General features: G+C 34.9%; 2 protein-coding genes and 1 long non-coding RNA gene across 3 annotated transcripts; 2 read left to right on the top strand and 1 right to left on the bottom strand.

Annotated features, from left to right (window-relative positions):
• Positions 1–477: 477 nt before the first annotated feature.
• On the top strand, positions 478–20,700 carry LOC145792714 (uncharacterized). Its single transcript, XR_014332488.1, has 2 exons — positions 478–537; positions 20,367–20,700. It is a non-coding gene; the product is annotated as an uncharacterized LOC145792714 (long non-coding RNA).
• On the bottom strand, positions 5,878–9,959 carry LOC145792712 (uncharacterized). Its single transcript, XM_082874033.1, has 7 exons — positions 9,909–9,959; positions 9,199–9,423; positions 8,845–9,095; positions 8,518–8,745; positions 8,326–8,418; positions 6,270–6,371; positions 5,878–6,159 (listed from the first exon to the last, which is right to left on the bottom strand). Exons 2-7 carry the CDS (start codon positions 9,413–9,415, stop codon positions 6,010–6,012), a joined length of 1,041 nt encoding a protein of 346 aa, XP_082730159.1. The 5' UTR covers positions 9,416–9,423; positions 9,909–9,959; the 3' UTR covers positions 5,878–6,009.
• A 1,939-nt stretch (positions 20,701–22,639) lies between the features above and the next one.
• LOC145792713 (serine carboxypeptidase-like 17) lies at positions 22,640–24,693 on the top strand. The gene is made up of 3 exons (XM_082874034.1): positions 22,640–22,757; positions 22,849–22,894; positions 24,358–24,693. The coding sequence occupies exons 1-3, from the start codon at positions 22,657–22,659 to the stop codon at positions 24,439–24,441; spliced, it is 231 nt and encodes a 76-aa protein (XP_082730160.1). The 5' UTR covers positions 22,640–22,656; the 3' UTR covers positions 24,442–24,693.
• The last annotated feature ends 764 nt before the right edge of the window (positions 24,694–25,457 follow it).

The following is a 25,457-nucleotide window of genomic DNA, read 5'->3' as shown; positions in this document are numbered from 1 at the left end:
TACCTTTCAATTTGAACGAAGTGACGAAATTGAAACTGAATTTAAAGTGTAGAGTCTAAATTATTTAATTTAAATTAAAAAATAAAAATGAAATTTAAATCAATAAATTAAAAATGTAATTTCCCCTAATACTAATTAAGAAAGTTGTTGGTGGAATGATGGTTGAAATAGTGGTGATCACGACATGATAATTCCATTCTTGGGAACTCAAGCATGGATTAGAGCTCTCAATTATTCCATTGTTGATGAGTGGCGTTCATGGTGGGTCCAAGGCCAAGTTGCGTTCATGATGCTTTTTGCACTTTCTTTCTTTATTGATGTTGTCCCATATGTAATGTATGCTTTCTCATCAATAAAGTTCTTTTTGCTTATCAAAAAAAAAAAAAGGCCAAGTTGCGGGGTAGGTTCACCTCAGCTTTTCATATTCATTTTTAAAGCTTATTAAAAAAGTTATTTTATTTATTTGTTTATTTTTCGTTGCCAATGTGTAGTTATACAAGGACTTATTCAAATCGGATGACATTTGCTACGGTCAAGGTATGAAATTTCTGTCTTCACTTGTTTTCCATATTTTTCAAATGTGTTTGGTGTTGTTTTGAAATTTTTTATTTTTGTTGTTCACGTTTTTGAAAATAAATAATAAAAAAAATTGAAAACACTTATCCCTTTCATTTTTGTACGAAAGCAGTTCCTATAAATTGAGAAAATAATTTAGAAGTATTTCTTAAAAAAATAGACGTTCTCAAAAATATTTTCAATAAAAAAAAAATTAGCCAAAAAGTTTTCTGCATCACTTTTTCTTTTTCTTTTTAATTTTAGAAGAAAAAAACGAAAATAGTACCAAACATGAAGTATGTTTTTTTTTTTTTTGTTTTTTGTTTTTCCTTTGTATTTTTTATTAGGTCGTTTTCATTTTTATCTCTTAAACTATCATCATGTATTCTTTCTCTTTCAATTTCGTCTAATTAGTTGCTATAGTTTCTAATGTGATCAAATTGGAGATGATTGTCTATTGACAAAAAGACTAATTCATTGGTTAAAAATAAGTCGACAAATGCAAAAAAAACTAATTTATGTAGCACATTCTTAACTTTAATGATTTTTCTACAGGCATTTGAGTGGTTAATTCATTGGCTAAAAATAAGACTACAAAAACTTAATGTGAAAAAAACTAATTTATTTAGCACATTCTTTAACTATAATGATTTTTCTACAGGCTTTTGAGTAGTTAAAGTTCATTTTTTGGTGAAACATGAATTAATTAGACATGATAAGGCTTTTGAGAAAAATAATTTTTTTTAATCAACAAGTCGGTTTTTAAACCATAGCCCAATGAAAAATAAATTAGTAACCGCTAAGGCCAACTTGATGGGCAAAAATGTCATTTCAAAATTTGAACAATTAAACCACACAACGCAACACTTATTTTTCTTCCTCACTATTTTGAAATAAGGGGTGAAGAAGAATATGGGTATTTGGTTATGGGAAAACCTATGGCGTGTACCCTTTAAAGATGCATACCATATGTATCCTACCACAAATTGGTGTAACTTTACTGTAAAATTTCGTAACATCAATCATAAAATACGTAATCTCGACACAAATTAGCATAACGAAGTGTCCAAAATTTTGTGGTTCATGAAATAAAAGTTCATGATTTGATTACGACATTTTTTGTTACTCCAATTTGTGGTGTGGTTACATATTTTATGATTGATATTACGAAATATTATAATAAAGTTATGCCAATTTATGATAAGGCACATATAGCACTACAAGAAATGTCACTTTTGGCTACCAAAATATTGGTCGCCAAAAGTCACTTATTTAGTCGCCAAAATGAATTAGCGACCAAAATTTTTCGTCGCTAAGCTCGTCGCCTTTACCCTGTCAGCGATAGTATTGCCGACTAAAATCTTTTTGGTCGCCGAAAGTGTACACATTTGGCTACTAAATTGGCTTTAGTCGGCAAAAGTTATGTTTCCCCTACTAAAATAATTGGTCGCCGATAATCAGCATTTGGCTACGACTTTGAGTTTAGTCGGCAAAATATATGTTTCTGCCACTAAAGAATTGGTCGCGGAATTAGGCTTTTTGGCTACCAACCTGTGGTGGTCAGGGAAGGTTCACTTTTAGCTACTAAAAAATTGGTCGCCGAAAGTGCATATTTGGCTACTACTTTGAGTTTAGTCGGCAAAAGGTCTGTTTCTGCCACTAAAGTATTAGTCACTAAAAGTGCTACCATAATTTAAGAATAACTATTAGAGACCAAACATTTTTGTCACCAATAGAATACATATTTTTAGTGACTAAGTAATTTTTGTCATTGGTACTTTTGTCCACTAAAAGTTTTGTAGCCAAAAGCCTGCTCACATTCACTTCTTCATTTTTTGCCACCAAACATTTTAGTCGCCAAATGACACCATATTTTTTCCGTGACTAAAAAATTTAGTAGCCAATACTTTCTTTATCTCTTTCTCAATTGTTTTAGCTACTAATTATTTGGTCGCAACAAAGAATTGGTCGCGGAATTAGGCTTTTTGGCTACCAACCTGTGGTGGTCAGGGAAGGTTCACTTTTAGCTACTAAAAAATTGGTTGCCGAAAGTGCATATTTGGCTACTACTTTGAGTTTAGTCGTCAAAAAGTCTGTTTCTGCCACTAAAGAATTAGTCACTAAAAGTGCTACCATAATTTAAGAATAACTATTAGAGACCAAACATTTTTGTCACCAATAGAATACATATTTTTAGTGACTAAGTAATTTTTGTCATTGTTACTTTTGCCCACTAAAAGTTTTGTAGCCAAAAGCCTGCTCACATTCACTTCTTCATTTTTTGCCACCAAACATTTTAGTCGCCAAATGACACCATATTTTTTCCGTGACTAAAAAATTTAGTAGCCAATACTTTCTTTATCTCTTTCTCAATTGTTTTAGCTACTAATTATTTGGTCGCAACAAATTAATGGGTTATGTTTTTGCTACTAAATTCTTAGTCACCAAAACATTTGATTACATATTTAGCTACCAAAATATTTGGTGGCCAAATACGTTAACATTTTTTTTTAATTAAAATATTTGGTGCACCTGTATCCATTATTAATCAGCATTCCTGTATCCATCAACAGTAAATATGTTATGAAGCATTCAACAACAATTACACACATTTCAGTTCCAACCATCCAAAAAATTAATATTGAACATCCACTTATATATATATATATATTACAAATTTCATAAGAACTAAGTCTAAGCCCACGTCAATAATTTAATTCAATACATAATACTGGAATAACCAAATTCTTTGTGCACCTACAACTTTTGTACCACAACAAAAATTATATTATGTACCACGTGCTACGTTAATTGCTACCAACAAAATTTTTTTTACAAACCACTATATATACGGATAGAGATATGAAAAAAATGCCCTCCCGTACTTGTCAACAAAAACATATCCACATTTGTATGTCCAAAAACATCTGCAAAAAAGGGGGAAAAAATCATTAGTTCGGTGCATGTAATGGCACTTCTGGACGACATATATATATCGTAATAATTTCAAACATTAAAAGACAAGGACAGTGATATCTATTAACTAATGCAAGACATCCAAACATGAACCCATCATGAGTTCTTGTTTTAGCTTTTTTATCTCTAAATCTATCGAAGTAAATTTTAGTACTTAAATGTGAAAGTAAATTGTGTAGGTATTATGAAATTACCAAAATTTTGGGTGTACTTACCATTTCATCCAAAAATTATTTGTTATAAAAATGTAAGAAAACCCATCATTACAGTTTGTCTGGTATCCATAAAACTCACTATGCTTATGCTTTTGTGACCTCCACGAAGCTTCCAGTTACGTTAGTTCAGTGTTTTTCTGACCTCCACGGATGGAAATTAATATGGTCTTTTTCTTCATAAAAGATTCTAATTTTCTCGATATAATCATTGAAATTTTGGAAACACTTTCCTTAAAGAATAAACTAATTAGTGGGTTTATAGATGTAGATATGCTTCTGTTTGTGAATGAGTAATGCCTTGGGTTCTTTATAGGCTTATGGGGACGAGCTATATAAGATTATGCTTAACTATTCTTCCATTACACCATCTAATTTTGATACGTACCTTCAATACTTAGCTTCTTTAGTCCTAAGTTCCCTATCCTGTTGCTGAGGAATTATCCTCCCTTCAGCCAAATCTTGAGGCCATGTTATGTATATGAACTATCTATTGTTCAACTGTTGCACATTTTGTAGTGGTGATAGTTAAACTTATCAAATACACAATTGCGCCTAAACCTTAGCTGAACTTTACAAATCCTTTGTTCCAATTTCCAAAGGACTAGGTCAACAAGATATATCATTCGTCACATTTAGTTCTTGTCCTACTTACGTATTGTGGACACCTACATGTCACATTTATCACCGGGAAGCTTCCTATTACGGAAAAACAGTGGCTCGGGGGCTGTTTTGCATTTTCGCCCCCCGAACCCCTTTTTTCGACAAAGTTTATGACATTTTCAACTCTAATTCCCAAAGTAGGTGTCCTATTTATGTACCGTCTGTCCGTAGATGTCACATTTATCACCGGGAAGCTTCCCGTTACCAGAAAATAAAATTTCGGGGGCTGCTTTGCATTTTCGCCCCTCGAACCCCTATTTTCGACTAAGTTTATGATATTTTCAACTCTAATTCCCAACGTAGGCGTGCTATTTACGTACCGTCTGTCCCTACATGTCACATTTATCACCGGGAAGCTTCCCGTTATCATAAAACAGTGTTTTGGGGGATGCTTTGCATTTTCGCCCCCCGAACCCCTTTTTTCGACTAAGTTTATGACATTTTCAACTCTAATTCCCAACGTAGGCGTGCTATTTACGTACCGTCTGTCCCTACATGTCACATTTATCACCGGGAAGCTTCCCGTTATCAGGAAACAGTGTTTTGGGGGATGCTTTGCATTTTCGCCCCCCGAACCCCTTTTTTCGACTAAGTTTATGACATTTTCAACTCTAACTCCCAACGTAGGCGTGCTATTTACGTACCGTCTGTCCCTACATGTCACATTTATCACCGGGAAGCTTCCCGTTATCAGAAAACAGTGTTTTGGGGGATGCTTTGCATTTTCGCCCCCCGAACCCCTTTTTTCGACTAAGTTTATAACATTTTCAACTCTAATTCCTAACGTAGGCGTGCTATTTACATACCGTCTGTCCCTACATGTCACATTTATCACCGGGAAGCTTCCCGTTATGAGAAAATAGTGTTTCAGGGGCTATTTCGCATTTTCGCCCCCCGAACCCCTTTTTTCGTCTAAGTTTATGACTTTTTCAACTCTAAATCCCAACGTATGTGTCCTATTTACGTACCATCTGTCCCAACGTGTCACTTTTGTCACCGGGAAGGTTACCATTACTTTTAAACACATATTCGAGTTACTATTCAAAATACCACTGTTGAAGTTTACATGTTACTCTAAACGAAGATTGAAATTCGCTATGTTTTTTTAACATGTTTCTACTATAGTTAATCTTAATCAAGTACATATTTTAAATACAAGTTCATTGTTAAGAAAACTCAATACCAAACTCTAGTAACTACATAAGAAATCATTAACCCCAAATAATTCACAAATTGATGACATTTTCAACTCTTCAAGCGAACATATTTAAACAAAGTAAGTGTGACATTAATGAAATTGTTCTTACCAAAAAACAAACGTCGGATGCCCAACTTAGATTCCCAAGAGTTGTGACAGTTTGGCGACTACGTTATTGAGATGCTCGACCTTTGTATTTGTCTCGTCCTTTGCCTTTTGTCCCTCCTCCTGCTCTTTCAACATCTGATTGGATAATTGAATGCGCTCCTCTCGTTCTTTCAACAGCTCATTGTAACATCTCTCGTGCTCCTCTCGCTCTTTCATTAACTCGTCATGATCCTTTTGCCGCTCCTCACGAAGTGCCTCCACCTCAGCTCGCATTGCCTCCATGTCCTTATCGTGTGCTCATGTTACAAATATGGTAGACGGTTGTGGGCCACTCCCAAATCCAAGCAAGTACCTTCTCTTCTGTCCAAGCACTTGCCTTGAAATCTCCTCTTGTGTCAATGGCGTCCCCGACTCGATGGCAGCCGCTTGTACATTGACCATCTCTTGCTGTCATTTCAAATAAATAAGGGTTAAAAAACTTTGGCAACATATATGTATTATTGGGTACTAAGTACAAGAAAATATTGAATACATATATTTCCTTGTCACATACTTACATGCAGCTCACGGCATTTCAGATGGATCCAGTCATTCGTTTTCTTTGAAGTGTGGCTGTCCTCATAGAACTTTGGGAAATCCAACTCTCCATCTTTTGCTACCTGTTAACACATCAATGTATAAATCAATGACACTTTATGCACCAAACAGACAAATTTCCATGAACAGATTTTTAAACAAATTGCTGGACAGATTGGGAGACAGATTTGGAGACAGATTTTTAGACAGATTTTCTGCCAGATTTGCAGCCAGATTCGAATTCAAAGAGATTATCATTAACAGATTTATATGAGCTATGTTACTAGACTAATGATTGGGTGTTATTCTTAAGTATGAGATGATCTTTTCCTTATGGGCCAATTGAATATGGTGTTATTCTTAAGATATTTAGACTGTAGTACTTAGCACCAAAGTTTGTCTTTCTCACTAAGAATTTTCCATCCCAGTTTAATGAGAAGGGATGCATTGTGATCTTTAGCTTTTCTAATACCTAGTCCCCCTTCAACTTTTGTTTTACACACATTATCCCAACACACCAAATGAACTTTCTTCTTGCTATCAGTGTCCCTCTAGAGAAAATTTATGTTCAATCTGTCAATATCATTACAAAGGCTCCTAGGAAGTTCCATAGTTTGCATGTTGTAACTGGGAATAATTGAGGTCACAGATATGAGAGTGGTTCTGCCAGCAAGAGATAGATTTCTAGCTTTCCACCCTGAGAGTCTAGTCTTCATCTTTTCTATGATCTCATTAAACATGGTCTTGTTAACTCTTTTATGGAGAAGTAGGGATCCCAGGTATTTACCAAGATCTTACGTCAGGGGGATCCTACTTTGAAAGCTTAGGTCATAGCTTTATGTCTAGGAAGGTTAGAAGAGGCAAAAAGTTTAGATTTAGCATGGTTGACTTTCTGCCCAGACACATCACAAAATTCAATGAGAACATCCATGATAATTTCACAGTTAGGTTGATCAGCTTTGGCAAAGAGTATGAGGTCATCAGCAAAGAACAAGTGAGAAAGTGGAGGACTATTTCTAGAGGCTTTAATGCCCTTCCAAGTGCGATCTTTAACTTTCGAAGTGATCTTGTTTGAGAGTCTTTCCATATAGAGTACAAAGAGGTAAGGTAAGGTAAGATTGGGTCACCTTCCCTTACGCCCCTTTCATTATGGATACCATTAATCACTTCTCCATTCCAAAGTATGGAGGAGTGGCTATTAGTAACATAGCTCATAATCAAATTAACCCAATCCTCATTGATTTTAAATTCAAACAGATTATGTCCAACAGATTTATATGAGCTATGTTACTAGAGATTATCAAACAGAATTTCTCAAACAGATTATGTCCAACAGATTTTCGCACATAGCCACTTATAATCACTTCAGATTATGTGTATTATAACATGTGTATGTACAGGAATATCTGTTTTTTGTGAATGTATTAACTTAAATCTAAAACACAAAGAGCTACAAGACTAATGATCTTAAGTGAAAAACAGAGTATAGTTTAGATCTTGGGCAGTATATATAGTTCAGATTGTGTATGAATTAGTGTAGATAGATTTAGTAAAACTATTGTGTATACTGTATTATAGTGTAGTATAGTGTACACAGATTTATAAATCTAAACTATACACAATCTGTATTATAGTTTAGACAAATTTTTAGAGTATAGTTTACATTTTGTAGTATAATGCAGTATATATAGTTCAGATTGTGTATTATAGTGTAGACAGATTTATATATACTGTATTATAGTGTAGACAGATTGTGTATTATAGTGTATTATAGTGTAAACAGAGTATAGTTTAGATTTTGCGAGACAGATTTCGAAAGAAAGACAGAGTATAGTGTAGGCAGATTTAGAATGCAAACATGTGGCAAGGGTATCATTAACAGATTTTTTCCAGACAGATTTTTTGCAGACAGTACATGTTTACTAACAGAGTTTAAAATATATATATATATATATATATGTGTGTGTAGGAGAACATAACATTTTTCATATCCAAACAACATATAATGGATTCAAGTTTAAAAAAAATCGAACTCACCATAGCAGCCATTGCGATAGGAAATGAGCGAGACCCATTGGTATGATTGTACGGCAATTGACTCCTATTACTCTTGCCAGCTTTTGACCGTTTCTAAAAATAAGTCAAGCAGATAAACAATTTTTTTGTCAATATTAAGGCATATCACATTTTCACATAGATGTATGTACTCTATCTAGTCTATTATTTTACCTGGTGAGATGCATCTTGCCATGCCACATCGATCAAATGCTTCCAATTATCTAAACTCACCCCTACGGGCGGATGACCATAGATCTCATCACGTGGAAGTCCTTCTAACAATTCGAACTCTTGCTTCAAGGTGTACCTCCAATCTTTGTACAACCCATAGGCCTTCTTATTCACAATCTCCTGTGCTTGTAAGTCATTGTGGAAATCGTCTCCAATTTGAAACTTGTCCTACATGCAAAACAAATTGAAATAGTAATCATTACATATTAGTCTTTCTTATTACTCACATAATACAATTACATATTGTGGACAAGTAATATTAGTTACAAGAACTCCTTGGATGATGGCAGCTTTTGTAGTCTCATCAAGATCCAGCCATGACTTCACATCTTTCAAAGGGCACAAGGTTCTAATTTGAATTCCTAACTCGTTAGTTGCTGGAGTGGCATACTTGCCAGTCATTGCATTCAACCCACGATCGATGTGAACATAACATTTTTCCCCTTTGTTGGCTCTAATTATTTTTTGTATGCCCTTGCCAAGTGTCGGTCCACGTACACGTAGGGGCTTCGAAGTCCCTGTTAACAACATAACATCATGAAAATTGCCTAAAATTTGGCTACAAAAAAACAATGGCAATGGCATGTGGTAATTGACAAATTTTATACACTTTATTCTTACCTACGCCACTCGGCTGCGTTTCGGATGGGGCTTGTGTCTCATCAGAATCAACCATTGGTTGGCTAGTGACATGATGAGATGGTCCCACATTTGATCGGACGGGTAGAACAGGAGACGGAGCAACGGGTGATCCTAAAGGAATAGCAGCTGGCGAGTCTGTTTCTGGCTGCGTGAGTGTCTTCTTCCGAAGCCGACCAGTCTTTAAGCCAGGAACCATTTTCCAATCTGCAATAACATAAGTAACACTATATACATGAACTAGACAAAAATAAGTCCGCTTGATTATTGCAGACAAAAATAATACATGAACTATACAATAACATAAGTAACACCATTTTCCATTTTCCAATATGCCATGATATGCCTGCTTTAGTTAGTTTTGACAAAAAATAATTTTGAAGGCATGAACTAACTCAACTAATTTAGAAACTGAGAAGTTCATTAAAAGCACCCCCAAATTCATACAGATACAAGGATGAGCTAGAGCTCAGGCAAAGTTCCATCCTCTGGTACTATCTTGCAATGCATTGCATTTGTTTGCATCAACTACGCCAACCAATAAAAACTGAAAAAGAAAATACATTTCCTACCTAAAGTAAGCTCTAAAAAAACCTGCACTTCTCAACATATCTAAAGCATATGATTCATGAAAATCTAGTATTCACAACTGCAGAGGAAAGATCAAAGTACAATTCAAGTAACTAAACTACCTCAACAGATATTCAGCGGCTTTGGCTCCTGTATCTTTTGAAATTAGGTAAGTTTAGAAGCACTTGATGATCATAGTGTAACTGCAAACAAGTTAGGAGTGCATGTATTACTTTATTTAATAACTTCGCCTGGTAAGTGAAGAATAGAACATAAAGGCATTTTCTTTGTATCAACGAAATAAAAGTATATACATTGGGATAAGAAGTCTTAGTTGTTCCCATTATCTATAAATATTGAACTTGCCTCTGCAAGAAAAAGATGGAATAGGTGTATGGGGTTGAAAAGGTTTGAAACATTATAAAGCATATCATCACATCTGTCTTGGCAGACCCTACATGCAAACAAAAAAAATCATTAAAGACTTCTTAGCAACCAATACTCTTAATAACCACTAAAACTATTCTAGCATGTGTTGCTCACTGTTGCTTGGCACCAAAGGACACGAGAAACAGTTGCAAAAGCACTTCAAATGGGATATCGTCCTACAAATCAACAGTAGATAAGAAATTAGGATATAGCAGGTCTAAAGAAAGGCACATATTCTACGAACAAGAAATTAAACGATTAATAAATTAATATAACCATTCAAGCTACACGAGCAACTATATAAACTGAACTTAGGTTGACCCGTAGACTGCCTATCAATAGCAAAAAATATTCTGTGATTTTTTATCAAACTGAACTTAGGATATAGCAGGTCTAAACTATTTTTTATCAAATTCTCTTCTTTTGCTTTTTTAAAGTCAATGTCCATGTTCTCTCAATAGCAAAAAATCTTATAAATTGGTAAACAAACAATACTCAAGAAAACCATAAAATAGAGCAGAGGCAGACTGTTCAAAATCTGTTCAAAATCAGATACATATTTCAAAGCCAGACTGTTCAAAAGCTGTACACATACATATTACAATTGAATTCAAACTAACCCTTCCAAACTAACCCTTCCTTCATTTATTCATGGTTAACTCTTATTCTAATCTCTATCTACAAAACCATAAAATAGCAACAACAAAGCATAAACAGAGCAGAGGCAGCCCCAAACTTGAACCTAAAAACATCCACACAGTTGCAGCACAACAAAAACCCATTGCAAAACAGAGCAGCAACCAGACAAAACCAGCTTTACAGCCATACCAGCCATACTAGCATAGCTGCAGCCAAACAAATGCAGACCAGCTTAGAGCTTCCTATATCAGATGCATTCCACTAAAAGGCACCATTCAGTTACATTCCACCAGCACACCCCATAGTAACCCATTGCACAAACTACCATGCTGACCATTAAATACACCAACCATTCAGATCTTCAATGAATGCAGGTTTAACTGGGCTCAACTCACAATCTGACCAGCATAGCTGCAGCCAAACAAGATGCAGACCAGCACCCTTCCATTTGACAGCAGCCCAACAAAACACCACATTTAAAGTAGGCCAACCATTTGACAGCAGCTCCAGAGAATGTACTCCAGGCCCCCTCAGAAAACATTCTACTTGACACAGTAAGCAGCAGTTAGATACCAAAGCTACACCATAAACTTCACTACCAAAGATACACCAAAAATGCCTCCCACTACATTCTGGACAGCAACCCTTCCAGGGCAGATCAGCAAAGGCAGGGCAGAGATAAACCAGAGGAAAAAAACATAGAATGGTAGAGAACAAAAACATGAGTCCAGGGACTGCACTTCTGCACTGAGTGGGTACACCCACAGCAAAACTCCACCCATTTCAGTTTCGATTAGCTGCCTTAAACACACATTGATTTATGAGTTTATTGACATTTACGACGACAGATCCCCCTTCATTATTTTGAGTTTCCTTTGCATTTGTGCACCAATTGAACATTCACATTGCTCAAATTATGGCATGAACTAAAGCACGACCAAATTCAAGATTCTACATCAACATCTGTATCAAAATCACTTTGTAGGTCATATTCTTCGTCTGTGTCGTCACCCTCCCTCATTAATCCATCTTCATCATCACAGATGAAGGCATCATCTGTAACACCCTTGGCTTCTACCCCTCTGACAGATTGCAAAACTTCCATGGGAATAATTTCAGAATCAATATCATCTCGACGCAAAGCCACATCATCATCAATAGCCATAGTAGGTACGACCTTGGTGGTTTCTTCTTGTTGGAACACATCATCAGGTTGTACGACATCCATCTCCGGCACATCCCAAATTCCTCGATGTTGAAACTTTTCAACGACTCTCCAACTGGTACCTAATTTGGTGTCATTAACATAGAATACTTGTTCAACTTGACTTGGTAATACAAATGAGTCATCTTTGTACCAACGACTTGTTACATCAACTGTTGTGAAATGTGGCTCTACACGCATAGTTCTACTACTACCGCTGTTAAACCATTCACATTGGAACAATACAATCCGACGTGTGAACAAATAGTTCAGTTCCCACACTCTGCACAAGTGTCCATAGAAGTGTATCAATTGCCCTTCATGCTCCCCTTCCACGACTAATCCACTATTCTGACTTTTTCGACGGTTGTCACGGTCGATAGTATGATAACGGACACCATTACAAATACATCCTGAATATGTGTTCACTAAGCCACTAGGACCATTGGCTAATGACCACATATCATCAGTTGCTTCGGGGGAATGTTGGCTCCGCAATTCATTCATGTACATGAAGAACATGTGTCATGTTACTAGCATGCGTAACATTTACCTAATGTACGATCTATGGTAGGATATGAGAATACTAGCTTACATGATCTTTGAACCATTTAGGAAATTCTTTCCGATGTCTGTTTTCGATGTCGAATGCACCGGCTCTTTGGTGTAACAAGTTCTTGTGCTCCCTAGTTACAAGAAATGCGATTCAAAAACTATTTACTAAGATAAAGACAAATCAATTTACAACAAAAACATTATAAATACGTTTGAAGGATTCATACTCTACGTGTTTATCCACTTCTGTGCTATTGTGTAGGACAAACCAATGAGCCAACTCGCGTTCAGCTACGGACACATCGGACGCCCTTGTCATTAGACCAAAGGGACGTACAGTTTGAGTGAATACCGCCAACCCTAGGCCACGGTCACCCATGTCATAATTCCTTTCTGGGCGGTTAAACAATGTTTCAACTCCATCCAAATACATTGAACAAAATGTTGTACATTCTTTGGAAATGTAAGCCTCGGCAATAGAACCTTCAGGATGAGCTTTGTTGGCCACAAACCCTTTTAGACGGCCAAGCAACCTAATTTTGCAAGCATCATAACAATGTTATACTGCAATATTTATATCAGCAGTAAAGCATTAACTTAAATTTGACAGTAATACGAGGGCTAAGTTAATACCTCTCAATTGGGTACATCCATCGATATTGCACTGGGCCTCCAAGCATAGCCTCTCGAGGCAAGTGAATTGCCAAGTGGACCATGACATCGAAAAAAGCCGGCGGGAAAAGCATCTCAAGCTTACAAAGTATGAGTACGATTTGTTCATCCAATTTATGCAAATCTGAACGCCTCAATGTCTTTGAACACAATTGTTTGAAGAAATTTCCCAACTCAAAAAGTGTCGTTCCAATTTCCTTATTCAGGTAGCCACGCATCCCAATTGGAAGAAGTCGTTGTATAAGGACATGACTGTCATGACTTTTGAGGCCAGATAATTTTCCAGCTTGAGCGTTTACGCAATTGGAGATATTTGCTGCATAGCCATCAGGGTACTTTATTGATTTCAAGAAATCACAAAAGCCTTCTCTCTCTTTCACTGACAATGTGAACAATGCGGGACGCTTCTCAAAGGACCCATTAGAACGCCTCTTCAAATGTAACTCTTTACGTATTTTCATGTCCTCCAAATCTAAGCGTGCTTTGTCCGTGTCCTTGTTCTTTCCATCTACGCTGAAAAGTGTCCCAACGACATTGTCACATATGTTCTTCTCAATATGCATGACATCAAGGTTGTGTCGAAGCTTCAGCGTCTTCCAATAGGGCAAGTCAAACATAATGCTTCTCTTGCTCCAATTCAAATTTTGATGTTCATTCCTTTGTCGTTTTCGATTTTGTGGGTGCTTCCCATACGGCTTGTAAGTCCCAGAATCAATTTGCTCTAGTATTTGGTCCCCCGATAACTCCAAAGGTTTGGACCTATGCTCCGTTTGACCATTGAAGAGCTTACTTGTTCGCCAAGTGTGGTTCTCAGGCAAGTGGCGACGAGCACCCATATACCCTATTTTACTTCGTAATCCCTGAGACGATGCATTATTGTTACAATTAGGGCAAGCCAAGTAACCCTTTGTACTCCACTCTGACATGTTACCGTACGCAGGGAAGTCATTTATGGTCCACATTACCGCCACATGCATTCTAAAAATTTGCCCGTTCGATGCATCATATGTTTGCACACCATGCTCCCACAAATTCTTCAATTCTTCTATTAGTGGTTGCAAGTAAACATCAATGTCTCTTCTAGGTGCCGATCGTCCGGGAATAAGCAATGACATCATGCAATATGGCTCTTTCATGCACTTCCACGGTGGGAGATTGTAAGGCATTAAGATTACGGGCCACATGCTATATGATGTGCTCATATTCCCAAATGGATTGAAACCATCTGTTGCCAGCCCTAGCCTTACATTTCGATAGTCATCAGAAAACGTCGGATGTTGCTTATCAAAGTCCTTCCATGCTTCACCATCGGCCGGGTGCCTTAATATGTCATCATCCACACGCTTCTCATTGTGCCATCTCATATCTGCGGCTGTTTTTTTGGACATATACAGTCTTTTCAACCTCGGTGTCAAAGGAAAGTACCGCAATACCTTGTGTGGAATCTTTTTACCACCATCATCATTCAACTTGTATCTACACGCGTCACATGTAGGGCATTTCTCCAAATTAGCACTCTCCTTCCAAAATAGTGCACAATCATTCTTGCACGAATGAATTGTTTCATATCCCAACCCCAAGTCACGTAAGAACTTCTTAACATCATAGAGTGTCCATGGAACTGTTGGATCACATTCTGGTAGAATGTCCTTGAATACCTGCATAACCATATCGAATGACTTGTTGCTCCATTTGTTGTACACCTTCACATGAAGCATCTTAATGACGAATGATAACACAGAAAACTTTTCACATGTTGGGTGAACTTTGCGTTGTGCATCTTCGAATAACCTAGTGAACTTATGCAAATCCTCCCTCTCCAAACCATAAGGTTCCTCGTCGGTATGATCATCCATAAGACCACTCACATAAATTTCTTCCAACATAATAGGCAATTCATCCATGGGCGGATCATCGATATCTGTCATACATTCGCCACTACCTCCATATTGGTCATTTGATACACTAGGACGAGACACGGGAACATGTTCCCCGTGATGCACCCAAGTTAGATACGAAGATGCCATGCCTCTTCGGATCAAGTGCATCCACACAACTTGTCTACTATATTTTGTGCCATTAATGCAATCGACACACGGACACCTAATTTCATCCTCTACGCCTAAATTTGCCGTAGAAAAATCAAGGAATGACTTCACCCCTTGTTGATACTCTTTACTTGTCAACCGATTATTTATCGTCATCCAACTCTTGTCCATTTTGTCACCTACAACTCACACAAACATTAACCGAGGAAGCCATGAGAACACGCATTTCAAGCTGAGATAGATTAGGTTGTTTTTCATTCACTGTTTGGCTTGTCACATAAATCTCTTTTAGGGTGGAACTTTATGACACGATTAGTTCTAAAACAAGTTAATTTAAGAAATGACCCGTAATTTTGGACCACTAGATAGCATAACTAGTAGAGCACTAGTACTAGTGAAACTATATGGTCAATGATAGAATGATATATCAAAATAATGAAAACCATGTCATGCTCTTCACAATGTGTGTGCATGACATGTTATTTGTTTAAAAAAAAGTAAAGACAGAAACACATTTCCAACAGTTGGCTCTACATGGCAACTGTGCATGTCCGCAAATGCATATTCACACATGAACATTTCAGAATAGAAGCATATTAGATGTTATCAATGAGAGATGTATCTACAAAGTCATGTGGAAATCCAAAATAGAAGCATTGACAGTACTCATGAACATTTCATACGGCTTAAAGCACATTTTGCAGAAAAGAGAATAAATAAGCCAGACGATGTGGAGGCAAGTTTGCTGCAAGGTAGAATTTCCATGATATGACATACTCTTGAAAAAACTTGCTGATATGAGCATGTAATTTTGTCTCATGGCAAGTTAGTTAAGCACTCAAATTAACTGAAATTCACAGCATTGCCATTTTCGAAAGCTCTACTAAATTGTACTAAAAGACAATGAAACACACCAATAAAATGAGTTGTGTCAACCCCATCAGGCATCTTTTACATATGTTAGTTTCTATTTTTAGTTTTTGTACATACTTTCCAACCTACTGTATGTCATAGACACAAGTGATTACATGTGCCTTACAAATCAGCATATAGACCAACACGACTTCAAGGACCATGTGTACAGTCTACTTGTTCACCCATTTTCTAACAGCTTAGGCTTTTGGGAAAATTAGTAACTTAACATGAACATGGTTCGATTCGGTTAGGATTTTGGCAGATTTTCACACCAAACCAAACTTCTCAGTTTGTTGTTTCTATGGGCCAAACTGACCGCACAATGTAAACAACCAAACAGAACACTGGTTTTTGGGGCTGAATACCCATTGTATTGCCTTGTATAATTGAGAGCTATAATCCCTGGTAGTTACACCTTATACTAACTTAAATCACTGGTGATATTTGAACAAAAATAAAGCAATGCAAAATATAACATGCAAGCCCTTCAGGCACAGCACCTTCTGCCTAACTTTGCGTTAAGTAGTCGCGAACCTTAAGCACACCAAGCTCGGCCTTCTTTATGTTGCCTTGCCTAGCCACGCGGAAGGTGCTGGGCTAGTGCTTGGCTGCATTTTGCAACTAGGAGCACGCCTAAGCATGACTTTTATTACAATGAAACAGGTTAAGAGTTAAGCATGACTTTTATACCACTTAAACTCAGATTTGTTTTCTTAACAAGAGAAGAATGTCAAAGCCATAGGCTTTTTGACGCTCACAAATCAGAATAGCGAGGGAGGGCCAATTGGAGAAGATGATGGACGAAGGAGGCTGCAATGGTTGACGACAAGGCTATAAAGGTGACGGAGCATTTTACAAATAGCATACTTACCGTGGGAAGTTAAAACTCCAAAATCCTATCCATGCAAGTTTAAGTACTACTAGTCCTGCACTAACAGTGGCCACAAACATATATTATAATATGTGACCTAAAGCAGCTAATAATTAATATCCATTAAAAAAAAAAACCAACCTGAATGACAATCCTGTGCTACAGGATTACCATTAGGGGTAACTCCACAGAGTAGACCAGCAAGCTCTAGCAAGCAGCCTGGTTTTGGGTAGTTGGCAATGATGTATTTACCGACAATGAGAAAAGCGAGTGCAAACACCATAGAAAAGAAATTTTTAATTAACAAAGTTAAAATCCCTCATCTTGTTGGACAGTACAGGTTTGTAGGAAAGACTTGGATGTGAAACAAAAGTAAGAGGATGTCAACTTCGGGTACAAATCAATTGAGCCAAAGAGTTGTTTGGTGCAGAAAATCCCTATTCATAAGTCCAAGATAAGCATCCGTTGTACAGTAATATGATTATACAAGTATATTTCAAATTACCACGTTGTCAAGCAAAATGAAATGTTCCATTCTTCACACCTAACTGTTGGTATTAATATAAAAAACTACCCATGGTACATATCAGCGGTTCACCCCTAACTGTTAGTGTTAACATAAAAAATACCCAAGCTACATAATAGCAGCTGATCAGAGGATGACTGGATCTTCACTACCAAACAATTTCCTTTACCAATCAATATGCCTTAGTTAGTTGAAGAATTTATGTTAGAAAAGCAAACTAACCTCACATTGCCTACAACAGAAAACATTATTGTCATGTAAGATTGATGATCCACCATTTAACCAATAGAAAAATGCATTGCCACAGTCCAAACCAAATTAAAATTAAGGCTTGTGTCCTATTCAAGTGAGATAGACTACATAAATCATTTTTCACTATTCTACTCTATCAATGTTTGTATACTTGATTAATTAAACAAATTCACATGGATTACATAATATGCCAAAAGTACTCTTTCACTTGAGCTAACATATGTTAAAAAATGCCATATGTTAAAAAATGGGTAATACTAGAATGAAGACGTGATGGGTCATATGTTAAAAAATGCCAATTTGATGCAACCGTCCATATAAATTATAATAACAAGTGAAAAGAGTTCATTCACAAATGAAAGGGAAAAAAAAGTTTATTATCAAACAAACCAGATCTTGTTCTGATAGAAACCATTCAGAACCTGATTTAAATCACCCCATTCAGATTACCAAAAATAAATTTCCAATAAACTGAATTAAATATTCTGATCAGCAAGAACATAATGAATTTTTATGGAAAAAATTCCATAGCATTGCGAAAGAGATGCGGCAACTGGCAATATAGGAGATAGACAAAAAGAGAGAGAAATAGAGCGAATATTTGCTGCTAATTTTTTTCGAGTCAATGAAAAGTAGATCAGACTTGTTAAATTAATATTTTTTAATTTTATTTATTGTTTATACTTTTTACTTTATTGGAGTTTTATGACTCAGTTTGTGAAAAAAAAAAATTTACAAAATTTAGAAATATTTAGAAAGTATAAATTTAAAAATAAGTCATACAAATCTGATTTATTTACTCATAAGTCATGAGTGAATTTTTTTTACACACTTGGCCCTCGTTTTGATAATGAAATTTTTTTAAAACTTTTAAAATATATGTTTTGTGTCTGTAAAATGATTATTTCATTAGTACTGGTAATAATATTGAAAAATTTATTAAAATGATAAATAATTGGGATATTTTGTCTTTTATTTGTGAATTTTGATTTATTCTTAATTTATTAGTGTTATTGAAATATGATGATGTAAAAAGTATAAATAGTTTAATTGTACTTTTTAAAAATAATAAATTTATTATTAAAAATTAAATTCATCAGACTGACCTGTAACTATGCCTTTATATTTTTGCAATGTAAAACTATCGACAAACAGCCAATAACAAGTTGCCCATTTTAGCATACCTTTCGCGTGAGGGCCCAATTATTAAAAGATGTGTTCAACCATCAAATGAAAGCCGACTACTTCTTCCATCTAAAAATAATAATCTATTTTCAGAATTTAATTTCTTTTTATAATACAATTATTACATTTTAAAAATATTAATTTTTCAAAATTACCTTTTGATAGTATATTTTTGTAGACATATCAATTGTCATAATTGTACTTTTTGTATTATTAATGGATTTAAAACAAGGACAAAATAAGAAATTCATATTATTTGAATAATTAATTTTTTTAAAAAATTAATATTTTGAGATAATAAAAAAAATAAGATATTAATATTTTTGGATGGTGGGTGTACAACCTCTTAATAAAAATAAAAATAAAAATAATTAATTTTCTTATTTTCATTCGGCTACCAAACAATTTAGTAGCCGAAAGTAGGTATACAGCGACTAAAAGAAGCTTTGTCGCCGAAACTTGACATTTGGCGACCAAAAGTTTGGTCGGGAAAGATTAAAAACTAATTTTTTTATTTGCATTCGGCTACCAAATAATTTAGTAGCCGAAAGTAGGTATACAGCGACTAAATGAAATTTTGTCGCCGAAACTTGACATTTGGCGACCAAACGTTTGGTCGGGAAAGATTAAAACATGAATTTTTTAATTTTCATTCAGCTACCAAATAATTTAGTAGCTAAAGGTACCTCTACGGCTACTAAATTTTTATTTAGTCGCCAATTGTCATATGTTTAGCTACTAAAAATTGTTTTAGTCGCCAATTGTAATATCTTTAGCTACTAAATTTTTTTTAGTAGCCAATAATCAACATTCCCCTACTAAAAAAAATTAGTAGCTAAAAAGTTGACTTTTGCCGACTAATATCATTTTTGGTAGCCAATTCCGTGACTTTTGACGACTAAATTAGTTTTGGTAGCTAAAAGTGGTCGGCAAAACTGCTTTTTCTTGTAGTGTAGTATGCACCCTAAACCATAGAGTTTTCCTTTGGTTACCTAAGTTGTGAATCATAAGACAAGTGGTTAATTATATGATTTAGGTTTAGATTGTGCAGATTATAAAACTACCTTTTCTATGGGTGTATTAGGTTAGATTTCCACCACTATTAATTTGGACATTTTATCTTGTGGACCAAACGAACTGAAATAAAAATAAATAAACAAAACATTCTATAGACTAAATAGATACAATTAATAATTTCAGAATAAAAATAAAAAATAAAAATAACAATAGTTAAAAGGGCAAAAGAAAGTGAAATTAATCTCTTTTTTGTGTGTGTGTTAACAGGGAGCAGGACATACAGTTCCAGAATACAAGCCTATTGAATGTTATACTATGTTTGAAAGATGGATTTCTAATCAACCTCTATGATCAATCTTCATCTTACCCAAATAGGGGTGCCAAAACCCAAAAGTATGATCACTTTGTTGCTGCCAAAACTCTAATATGAGATATGGTCTTGTCTATTGATACAACTATTTTTGTATGAACACCATTTTTTAAGGATGCAATGTTTGTTATTTTTCTATGACAAAGTGATCACTAGCTTCTGGTGGATCTAGAAATAAAATAAGGTACTCAAGTTAGAGGTCTACATTTAATGTGACCTATCTATTCACCACATCGCCACTAGTCGCCACCCTCGGTCCCCAATGACTTTTCTGACTAATTTTATGGCAATGACAATTTTTCAACGCTTGTTCTTATCACCCAAACTGTTACTGATCTTGGGTTTCATCCTTGTAATAGTGTGAGCCAAGTAAAATATCCGCACAATCTACAAACAAGACATCTGGGCCCATCCATTATAGGCCCAAAACCCATTTAGGCCCATGTAGCTAGTTTTTTATACTCCTTGGAGGGATTTAGTCTCCTCGGATACGATAGCCCTACAGTTCGGATTCCCGTGATTTTGAATCTGGTTCAACAAGTGCAATGTGAAACAAAATAACACAAATGAGAGTCCAAATCTGGCAAATCTTTAGAAAATTCATTTATTATCAGAGATGTCAAAAATGGACTCCATTGCCAGATTTTAGAGTCGCCACCTAAATATTTTTGAAAAATTCAGGAAACTCGTGACTCATGCCAAAGTTCACTTGTTCGTCATAACCAAAGTGTCTTGGCTCGGGAACTTAGGTATGAGAGGAGAAGATCATGAATTGAGCACCCCACTCACCCGATCAAAGATCAGCCTCTACTAATCATGATGTGATTTTTATGTACATTACATGCTCTGGTTTTGATTATTAATGCTAATTTTACTATGTAAGGCACACAAGTATAGACTATGTCAGCTACTTTGAAATGCTTTGATTTCATGTTTGTTTGAAAAGAGTTTTGAATACGTGCTATTTGAAAAGAAAGCACATATGTATATTTATCAAAGTCATCCCAACTTAAACGAAATAGCCTTCATCCACAGGCATTCAAACATGTATGTCGAATAAGTACTTAGCTTGATAGTAACATGCCTGATATGGCAACACAAACAAACATTCAATATGTTAAAGCAAAAATGCTCACCTAGTACTCAACTAAGGCAAGCCAAAGAAAAGAAAATAATTAGAAAAAATGCATGCTCCTAACATGCAAAGTGTCTAACGCAATACATGCAAAATGCAACTACTAGGTTCGACTTACTTATTATGTCATATGGATTAACTCAAAGCATGCGGTAACACACATATTCAAATAAGTAGGAAATGACAAATGCAGGCAAAAATGGATACAACGCATGGTAACGATATGAAACGAAAACATGATACTACTATGGTAAGCATGTAAATACAAGGGAGAAAGAAATAGGAGTTGGAAGGCATACAAAATATTACAAGTTTTGCCCTTGCACAAGAGGGTCTGAATGAATGTCCTAATTAAACTAATTATTACAAACTCAAATGAATTAACTAACTAATTAACTATTACAAGTCCAAATAAAAGTAAAGCAACTAATTAATTACAACATATGAATATGAAAGCTATTAATCTAATGGATACGAATGGTGGGCTAAGAACTGCATGCACATAACCGAGAACATCCTCCGGAAACCTCTTTGTCTGCTGCCAGAATATGCTCTGTTACATCCAGTTAGGTTAGATCAATTTAATTTTTTTCATGAATAATCTACGTATAGAGAGACCTACCTAATGAATTATTTGGATCATTAAAGGACCTAACCTAACTAGACGTAACCAATTTTTAGTTCAACTAAAGATAATTTGGTTAAAAAAAAAAAAGTAATTAATACTTTTCACCTATATAATTTGACCCAAAATTTTACTTTGATCCCTATCGTTTAAATTTGAACAATTTAGTCACCACATTTTAAGTCATGTTTCAATTTAATTCTTCTGTCTAAATTTTCGCAAGTGTCTCAAAGTTATTAATTTTACCTTTCAATTTGAACGAAGTGACCAAATTAAAACTGAATTTAAGGTGTAGAGTCTAAATTATTTAATTTAAATTAAAAAATAAAAATGAAATTTAAATCAATAAATTAAAAATGTAATTTCCCCTAATACTAATTAAGAAAGTTGTTGGTGGAATGATGGTTGAAATAGTGGTGATCACGACATGATAATTCCGTTCTTGGGAACTCAAGCATGGACTAGAGCTCTCAATTATTCCATTGTTGATGAGTGGCGTTCATGGTGGGTCCAAGGCCAAGTTGCGGGGTAGGTTCACCTCAGCTTTTCATATTCATTTTTAAAGCTTATTAAAAAAGTTATTTTGTTTATTTGTTTATTTTTCGTTGCCAATGTGTAGCTATACAAGGACTTACTCAAATCAGATGACATTTGCTACGGTCAAGGTATGAAATTTCTCATCTTCACTTGTTTTCCATATTTTTCAAATGTGTTTGGTATTGTTTTGAAATTTTTTATTTTTGTTGTTCACGTTTTTGAAAATAAATAATAAAAAAAATTGAATATACTTATCCCTTTCATTTTTGTATGAAAAGCAGTTCTTAAAAATTGAGAAAATAATTTAGAAGTATTTCTTAAAAAAATAGATTTGCTCAAAAATATTTTCAATAAAAAAAAAAATTAGCCAAAAAGTTTTCTGCATCACTTTTTCTTTTTCTTTTTAATTTTAGAAGAAAAAAATGAAAATAGTACCAAACGTGAAGTTTGCTTTTTTTTTCTTCTTCTTTTTTTTTTATTAGGTCGTTTTCATTTTTATCTCTTAAACTATCATCATTTATTCTATTTCTATCAATTTCATCTAATTAGTTGCTATATAGTTTCTAATGTGATGTAATGTGATCTAATTGGAGATGATTGTCTATTGACAAAAAGACTAATTCGTTGGCTAAAAATAAGTCGACGAAAACTTAATGCGGAAAAAACTGATTTATGTAGCACATTCTTAACTTTAATGATTTTTCTACAGGCTTTTGAGTAGTTAAAGTTCATTTTTTGGTGAAACATGAATCAATCAGATATGATAAGGCTTTTGAGAAAAATAATTTTTTTTAATCAATAAGTCGGCTTTTAAACCATAGCCAAATGAAAAATAAATTAGTAACCGCTAAGGCTTACTTGATGGGCAAAAATGTTTTTTCAAAATTTAAACAATTTACACCACACAACGCAACACTCATTTTTTTTGCTCACTATTTTGAAATAAGGGGTGAAGAAGAATATGGGTATTTGGTTATGGGAAAACCTATGGTGTGCACCCCTTAAGGATGTAGATCATATGTACCCTACCACAAATTGGTGTAATTTTACTGTAAAATTTCGTAATTTCAATCATAAAATACGTAATCTCGACACAAATTAGCATAATGAAGTGTCCAAAATTTTGTGATTCATGTAACAAAAGTTTGTGATTTGGTTACAACATTTTTTGTTACTCTAATTTGTGGTGAGATTACGCATTTTATGATTGATATTACGAAATTTTATAATAAAGTTATGCCAATTTATGATATGGTACATAGAGTATGCACTCCAAACCATAGAGTTTTCCTTTGGTTACCTAAGTTGTGAATCATAAGACAAGTGGTTAATTATGTCATCTAGATTTAGATTGTGCAAATTATAAAACTACCTTTTCTATGGGTGTATTAGGTTAGATTTTCACCACTATTAATTTGGACATTTTATCTTGTGGACCATACGAACTGAAATAAAAATAAATAAACAAAACATTCTATAGGCTAAATAGATAAAATTAATAATTTCAGAATAAAATAAAAAAATAAAAAATGACAATAGTTAAAAGGATAAAAGAAAGTGAAATTAATCTCTTTTTTGTGTGTGTTAACAGGGAGCAGGACATACGGCTCCAGAGTACAAGCCTATTGAATGTTATACTATGTTCGAAAGATGGATTTCTAATCAACCTCTATGACCAATCTTTATCTTATCCAAATAGGTGTGCCAAAACCCAAAAGTATGATCACTTTGATGCTGCCAAAACTCTAATATGAGACATGGTCTTGTCTATTGATACATCTATTTTTATACGAACAACTTTTTTTAAGGATGTAGTGTTTGTTATTTTTCTATGACAAAGTGATCACTAGCTTCTGGTGGATCTAGAAATAAAATAAGGTACTCAAGTTAGAGGTCTACATTTAATGTCACCTATCTATTCACCACAGTGCCACTAGTCGCCGCCCTCGGTCCCCAATGACTTTTTCGACTAATTTTATGGCAATGATGAATTTTTAACACTTGTTCTTATCAAGAAAACTGTTACTGATCTTGGGTTTCATCCTTGTAATTGTGTGAGCTAAGTAAAATATTTGCACAATCGGCAAACAAGACATCTGGGCCCATCCATTATAGGCCCAAAACCCATTTAGGCCCATGTAGTTGGTTTTTCGTGCTCCTCGGAGGGGTTTTGTCTCCTCGAATACGATAACCCTACAGTTTTGACGCCCATGATTCTGAATTTGGTTTCACAAGTGCAATGTGAAACAGAAAAATACAAATGAGAGTCCAAATCCAGCAAATCTTTAGAAAACCCATTTATCATCAGAGATGCCAGAAATGGATTGCATTGCCAGATTTCAGAGTTGCCACCTAAATATTTTTGAAAAATTTAGGAAACCCGTGACTCATGCCAAAGGCCATTTGTCCATCATAATTAAAGTGTATTGGCTCGGGCACTTAGGTATGAGAGAGGAAAGTCATGAATTGAGCACCCTACTCACCAAATCAAAGATCGGCCTCTACCAATCATGATGTAATTTTTATATACATTATATGCTCTATTTCTGATTATTAATGCTAACTTTACTATGTGAGGCACACAAGTATAGACTATGTCACCTACTTTGAAATGTTTTGATTTCATGTTTGTTTGAAAAGCATTTTGAATATGTGCTATTTGAAAAGCAAGCACATATGTACATTTATAAA

Source organism: Camellia sinensis, chromosome 6 (genome assembly GCF_055761805.1).
Source record: "Camellia sinensis isolate YWXY chromosome 6, ASM5576180v1, whole genome shotgun sequence".
Taxonomy (NCBI): Eukaryota; Viridiplantae; Streptophyta; class Magnoliopsida; order Ericales; family Theaceae; genus Camellia; species Camellia sinensis.
The sequence above is the reverse complement of the archived record's forward strand: the minus strand, read 5'-3'. Positions and strand labels throughout refer to the sequence as shown.

What these genes read in the sequence shown, in the direction of transcription:
- LOC145792712 (XM_082874033.1), bottom strand. Translation starts at nt 9,415, where the DNA reads ATGGTTCCTGGCTTAAAGACTGGTCGGCTTCGGAAGAAGACACTCACG. An exon ending in AACGCAGCCGAGTGGCGTAG is followed by an intron (nt 9,096 to 9,198) that starts GTAAGAATAAAG and finishes TGTTGTTAACAG; the next exon opens with GGACTTCGAAGCCCCTACGT. An exon ending in GGCAAGATGCATCTCACCAG is followed by an intron (nt 8,419 to 8,517) that starts GTAAAATAATAG and finishes ACTTATTTTTAG; the next exon opens with AAACGGTCAAAAGCTGGCAA.
- LOC145792713 (XM_082874034.1), top strand. Translation starts at nt 22,657, where the DNA reads ATGATAATTCCGTTCTTGGGAACTCAAGCATGGACTAGAGCTCTCAAT. An exon ending in GTCCAAGGCCAAGTTGCGGG is followed by an intron (nt 22,758 to 22,848) that starts GTAGGTTCACCT and finishes GCCAATGTGTAG; the next exon opens with CTATACAAGGACTTACTCAA. An exon ending in TGACATTTGCTACGGTCAAG is followed by an intron (nt 22,895 to 24,357) that starts GTATGAAATTTC and finishes GTGTGTTAACAG; the next exon opens with GGAGCAGGACATACGGCTCC.